The sequence below is a fragment of the Pelecanus crispus genome, chromosome 11, assembly GCF_030463565.1.
Source record: "Pelecanus crispus isolate bPelCri1 chromosome 11, bPelCri1.pri, whole genome shotgun sequence".
In the NCBI taxonomy this organism is placed as follows: domain Eukaryota; kingdom Metazoa; phylum Chordata; class Aves; order Pelecaniformes; family Pelecanidae; genus Pelecanus; species Pelecanus crispus.
In genome coordinates, this window is record NC_134653.1 from 18,532,466 (window position 1) to 18,539,058 (window position 6,593).

A 6,593-nucleotide genomic window follows, 5' to 3' on the forward strand; every position below is an offset into this window, starting at 1 on the left:
CCTGCAGGCCCCGCCGGCAGCCGCCGCCACGGAAACGGCCGCGCGCCCCGCGCCCCGCCCCTATCCCGCCGCGCCCCGCCCCCTTCCGCCTCGCCCCGCCCCCTTCCGCCGCCGAGGCCGTACGCCCCGCCCCCAGAGCGCGGACCCGCCCCGGGAGGCCCCGCCCCCGGGTCAGACCCCGCCCCCGGGTCAGACCCCGCCCCCAGCACGGCGCGGGGAGGCGGGGCGCGGGGAGGCGGGGCGCGGCGGGCGGGGCTCGCTGGGGGAAGCGGGGAGGACGTGGGGGTGCAGGGGGACAATGGGTGTGGCGGGGGGTATGGGGTGCATTGGGGGTGAGGGTGAGGGGAGATGTGGGGCCCGGGGTGGGAATGGGGGTGCAGGGGGAAAATGGGGGTGTCGGGGGGGATATGGGGTGAATTGGGGTGAGGATGCCAGGGGGGCGTGCGGTGCAGTGGGGGGGGGCGCGGTGGAGAAAATAGGGGTGTCGGGGGGATATGGGGTGAATTGGGGTGAGGATGCCAGGGGGGCGTGTGGTGCAGTGGGGGGGGGCGCGGTGGAGAAAATAGGGGTGTCGGGGGGCTATGGGGTGTATTGGGGCTATAAGGATACACTGGGAAGATACGAGGGTGCACTGAGGTGTGGGGCTGCCTGGGGGGGTTGGGGGTACACTGGGGTGTGGGGGTGCGCTGAGGTTTAGGGGTACAGGGCGGGTGGCTATGCAAGAAGATACAGGGCTACAGTGGGGGATGGGTGTGCGGGGGGGGTGTGGGGTGCAGTGGGGGGTATGGGGGTGCACTGCCTTGGGGGGGTGGGGAGGGGGTATGGGGAGACCCCAGCTGCGGGGCTGTGGCTCTGCTGGGGCTGCCTATGCGATGTGGGACCGTGGGGGTGCGCAGGGCTCATGGTCAGCAGGCCCCCCCGTGTCTGCTGCCGTCACCGGCAGGGGTGGGGGGGACCCTCATGTGCCCTGCCCTGCCTGTCCCTGGCCCCTGCCTGGACTCCCCGTCCCCTGGCATTTGTGTCCCACAGGCAACTCGTGGCAGTGCGCCGGTGGGTTTGGGGGTGCAAGCAGCCTCCCACCCTGGCTGCCGCCACTGCGGGGTGCTCCATGCCCCAGCAGTGCCACCCTGTCCCGTGGCCCCGCTGGCTCCTGGTGCACCCCAAACCCCCTTCCAGGGCCACAAGGGTCCTCATGCCATTTGGGGGCCAGAAAGGGGCGTTTTAGACAAAGGAGGGAGCGGAGGCGGCGGGTGGTGCAGCAGTTCCTTCCCGGCCGGTACAAAGGCAAAACAAACCGAAAGCGTGTCCATGTCCGTGTCCATGTCTGTATCCATGCCCGTGCCCACGTCCATGCCCGTGTCCGTGTCTGTGCCTGTGCTCCTCCCAGGGCCGTGCGGGCAGCCGGTGTGGCAGCGGGCGATGCCCCGGGGATGGCCACCGAGCCCCCTCCCACGCCAGGTCCCTGTGGGCACCCCAGCACAGTGCCCGGCTCGGCCCAGCCCAGGGGACCCCCGGCCCCCCGCTTGCCGCTGGCATCGGGGCAATGGCTTTCCAGCTGTAAGAGCGGTGGTGGTGGCAGCGTGTCCTGAGGTGCCACCTCTCACCTTCACTCTGTGCCCCCGGTGGTCCCACAGTGGCTCGGACCTGGCCTTGGTCCCCCAGGATGTCCCATCCCAGCTGGACGGGTCACTGCTCAGTGTCGGCATCCCACAGGAAGCAGCATTGCCCCACCGACCCCACATAAACTGGGGTGCAGCGGGGTCCCCGGGGCGAGGGGGGATGCTCTCCGGGAGAGCCTGGCTCCCGGGGCAGGATCCGGATGGGGCGAAGCCGTATGGAGGGGCCGGGTGGGGGCTGTCACTTGTCACCGTCCCCCCCAGGTACCCTGGAGCCTGCCGTACCACAAGACTGAAGCAAGCGAGCATGCGAGGGCAGCGGGCGGGCGGGTGGAGAAAAACATCCTATTCACCAGGAGAAAGCGCCAGGCACCCCAAGGGCAGGGCCGGGGGCTCGGGGGGTGCACAGCACGGGGGGGGGTGGCTCGGTGACCCGCTCCGGGGGTGCAAGGGGAGCCATCCAGCCTCCACCACCACCCACGGGTGCCAAAAATAAACATCCTCTTCTCGCCCATCCCTGGGAGCATCCTTCAGTCCCCAGAAGCATCCTTTGGTCCCCGGGAGCATCCTTGGTGGTGGGGCCATGTGCCTGCTCGGCACCGGGGTGGGGCAGGATGCGGCCGGGGGGGTGTCACGCTGCCGTTGCCTTCCCACTTTGGGTTTCCATGATGTCCGTTCGTCCATCTGGAAGGGATTGGCAGGACACCAGGAGGAGGACGGGCAATGGCAGCAGTGTGGGGGGAATTTACAGGGTACCTGGGGGGGCTCCGGCGAGGGGTGACACCATCCCCCATCTCCCCACAGAGCCCCGTGTCCTTCAGGGGTGTCGATGTGGGGGGTATCCGGGGTCGGTTGTAATCGACGGTGTCTTTCACATCCCCCAGCAGATGGAAAGAAATAGGGTGGGCGATGTCAGACGGGGCGGTGGTGGGGTGGGCGTGGGAGCGGGGCGGCCGGATCTGGCGCTACTCGATCACCATGCAGCACGGGAGGTGCTGGGAGAAGTACTTGAAGAGCTCTGGGGTGGCCCCGGGGCAGTTGGTGAGCTCCAGCTCCTCCAGCTCCTGCAGCTGCACCAGCCCCGACAGCCCCGTGGTGGTCAGCAAGGGGCAGCCTGCAAGCAGGCAGGGTGCACCGTCACCCCAAAACACCAGCACTCCAAAAAACAGCACCCCAAAAAACAAGCACCCCAAAACACCAACGCCCAAACCCACCAGCACCCCAAAGACCAGCATCCCAAAAACCAGCACCCCAAAACACCAGCACCCAAAAAAAGTAGCACCCCAAACACACTAGCACCCCCAAAACCCAGCACCCCAAACACACCAGCACCCCAAGACACTAGCACCCCAAAATACCAGCATCCTAAAACCCCAGCACCCCAGACACACCAGCACCCCAAAACCCAGCACCCCAAAACACCAGCACCCCAAAAAACCCAGCACCCCAAGAGCCCAGCAGGACCTGGGCTAGGTATGGGTGCCCAGGTGGCTTGGGGGGATGCAGGAGCCATGCCGGGCTGGGGAGGGGGGCTGCTGGCTGTCCCCCAGGCTGTCCCCAGGGCTGTCCCTGTCCCCAGGCCCGGTCTCTCCCTAGTCCCATGGGGACGCAGCCACCCCAGTCCTGGGGGAGCGAGAGGGGGTCTCACCTGCCAGCGAGAGGAGGCGCAGGCTACCCATGCTCAGGAGATGCTTCAGGCCAAAATCCTGCACCTGGAAAAGAAAACGGAGTGGGAGTGGGGGGGACAAGGATGGGCTCCATGGGGGGTGGCCACTGTGGTACCGGGGGGCTCAGAATCACTGGGGCAGGGTGCTGGGGCAGGGTGCTGGGACAGGGAGTTTGGTGCAGGGGCAAGGCACCGGGGCAAAGTGTGAGGGCAGGGAGCAGCGGCAGGATGTGGGAACGGGGTGCAGGTTGCTGGGGCAGGGAGCTGGGTGCTGGGGCAGGGCTGTGTCCTGCTGAGCTCACAGGAGCAACCCACTCCTTCCCTGCTTCCCAGCACCAAGTCATGGGGCTCCAGCAGGCCCAGGGTGCCCACCCTGATCTTGAGGCCCATCCCCAGGGAAGTGCCAGCTGCTCTGCCCTCCCCGCCATGCCAGCCGGGACAGGCATGGCTGTGTTCCCCCACCTACCTGGCAGCACCAGCGCAGGTAGAGGCTCCGCAGGGATGACATGGTGGACAGGTAGCTGAGGCCAGTGTCAGTGATCCGCACGCACCTGCCAGAGACACGGGATGTCAGGGCTGGCTGGGAGTGGGTCACCCATGGGTGTTCCCAGACCATGGCCCCCACGCTGCACCCACTGCCTCTGGCATAGCTCAGCGTTGCATGGCTTGGCGTGGCTTGGCATGATGCGGCATGGCACGGAACAGCTTGGCATGGCATGGCATGGTTCAGCATGGCTCGGCATGGCATGGCATGCCTTGGCACAGGTTGGTATGCCTTGGCATGGCTTGTCATGGCACAGCACAGCTCAACACAGCCCCATACCTGTCGAGCACCAGCTCCTCCAGCTTGTGCAGGTCGCAGGCGATGTACTCCAGGGCCATGTCAGTGATGCGAGGGCACCAGGAGAGGTCAAGGCTCCGCAGCTTCCGTAGGTTCTCAGCCACCAGCTCCACACCGTCATCCGTCACCTTGGAGCAGCCCGAGAGGCTGAGGATGCTTAGGTTGGGCAGGCTGTGGACCATGTTGACCACGCCATGGTTGGTGATCTCCCAGCAGGAGTTGAGGCGGAGGGTGTGGGTGGTGTAGCCTTGCTTAGCGGTGAAGTAGGCGAGTGCTGTGTCCGTCACGTGGTAGGCTTGCAGGTTGAGCTCGGTGAGGTTGGGCAGGAGCTGCGAGATGGCGGCAATGGCGTCGTCGGCCACGTTGATGCAGTCGCTGACGCTCAGCGCCGTGATGCGGGCGTTGAGGCTGGACCACAGCCCGGCCTCTGTGAAGTCGTTGCAGCCCGACAGCTCCAGCCGCACCACGCCCTGCATCTGCTCCAGCATCACCTGCCAAGGGGCAGGGGGTCAAGGCATGGTGGGCACCGCCACCCACCCCATGCAGCCTTGTGCCCCCACCCCAGCTCCCTCTGAGACCCACGGGGCTCTTCCCACTGCCCCCAGCCCCGCGTGGGTCCAGCCTTCTCACTGGGACCCCCCTCACATCAGAGCAGCGCCCTTCTCTAGGACATGCCAGCATCAGCAGGGAAAGGGAGGGGACAGGCAGGAACCCCCCGGCCACGTCTCTTGCTCTGTACTTGGTGCGGTTGGCAGAGGCAGGATTAATGCCCACTCCCAGCCTGGGTGCTGCTCAGGTAGGATGCAGCCACAGAGCAGCTGGTGCTGTGTTTGGCCATGGTGTGGGGCAGGGGACCTCAGTGGGGACCTTGCCTGGCCCTGTGCAGGACCATGAGTTACCCCATCTCCATTTGACCTGCAGCCCCCTGCCCAGGAGACCCCCTTGCTGGGGAGCAGCCAGCCAAGTGGGGATGTCCCCATGCCCTGAGCCCTGCTCACCACCTGGTGCCACATCCACCACCCAGTGGCAGGGCCACCTTGCCTGGCTTTGCCTTTCCGGCAGCATCTGCAGGCAGCAGGGATGAACCCCCCCTGACAGCATCCTCACCCCATGCCTGGGAGGGCAGCGCAGGCTGCAGCCCATCCCACTGCCCAGACCACAGGCAGGGGCTCCCAGTGCTGCCCACACCCATGGGATGGCCATGCTACTTGCCTGCTCCTTGCTGCGGCCGGTGAAAGCTCTGCCCACACGTGTGTCCCCAGGGCCACCAGGAAGGACCCACCATTGCCACATCTCCTCCACCCCGGCCACCTTGCTGGAGTCACCTACCTCCAACCCCGCGTCCGTGATGGTCGACCTCTTAAGGCTCATGGACTTGACCCCCTTCTTGGAGAGGGGGTAGTTGTCAATGAACTCACAAATGTCCAGGTCAGAGACACCCACGAGGCAGAAGCCATCAAAGCCACGGACGGCGAAGCCCTGCAGGCTGACAAACTCCTTCTCACCACCGGGCAGGATGTTGTAGAGCTCTTTGGTGTGCAGGACGGGTGTCAAGCCCACCCAGAACTTGGGTTGGTAGAGCACCCGCCTCCATGCCTTGCACACCTGTGCCAGCACGCACTTCTCGCATGCTGAAAAGTACCAGAACAAGCGGTTGAGGATCTTCTCGTCCACTGCCAGCTGCCTTTCCGAGGGCGAGCCTGGCAGCCGCTCTGGTGAGGGCTGCTCTGAGCCTTCGCTCGTGTTCAGTCCCACCAAGGAAGCACCAGGAGGGGAGGAGACGCCGGCCAGAGTGGCCAAGGAGAGCGGGGATGCCAGGCTGGGGATGGGCAGGTCGCTGCGGTGTGCTAAGGCTGGGCTGAGGATGGCAGGCACGGAGGAAGGCTGGCACAGGCGGTTTTTCACGGCAGGGGTGCCTTTGGTGATGCTGGCAGAGCCGAGGCCGTTGGGTTGTGTGGGGATCTTCACCAGTCCATTGCGGGGCAAACATGGGGGCTTGGTGTCACCGTTTCTCGGGTTCGACATCTTCCACGGGTCTCTCTGCAACATAGGGGTGTGGGCTGAGGGGCTGTCGGTCTGGCAGGGAGAGCAGGCAGGGAGTGCAGGCAGGGCTGGAGGATGTCATGGCACCAGTGGGGAGGGAGACCTTGGGGGTCCCTGTGCAGGGAGCAGTGTGGCACAGGGGACTGGGCGGTGTAGGGTTGCTGGGGACAGCTGCAGAGGGGACATGCCCGGGGCACAGAGCGGGGTCCTCTAAGGGGCTGTGTGGCCCTGGCATCCCCTGTGATGGGGGATGGATGGGGGTTTGTCCCTGGGTGTTCACATCCCTCTCGGAGCCTGGGATCCAGCCACTGATGGGAGCAGGATCATAGAATCATAGAATGGTTTGGGTTGGAAGGGACCATTAAAGGTCATCTAGTCCACCCCCGCCTGCAATGAGCAGGGACATCTTCAACTAGACCAGGTTGCC

At 65.7% G+C, this 6,593-nt stretch overlaps 1 protein-coding gene across 1 annotated transcript; it reads right to left on the reverse strand.

Moving 5' to 3' along the window:
• Positions 1-2,581: 2,581 nt before the first annotated feature.
• On the reverse strand, positions 2,582-6,148 carry FBXL16 (F-box and leucine rich repeat protein 16). The gene is made up of 5 exons (XM_075719217.1): positions 5,453-6,148; positions 4,106-4,614; positions 3,749-3,833; positions 3,265-3,328; positions 2,582-2,730 (listed from the first exon to the last, which is right to left on the reverse strand). Exons 1-5 carry the CDS (start codon positions 6,146-6,148, stop codon positions 2,582-2,584), a joined length of 1,503 nt encoding a protein of 500 aa, XP_075575332.1.
• Between the last annotated feature and the right edge of the window lie 445 nt (positions 6,149-6,593).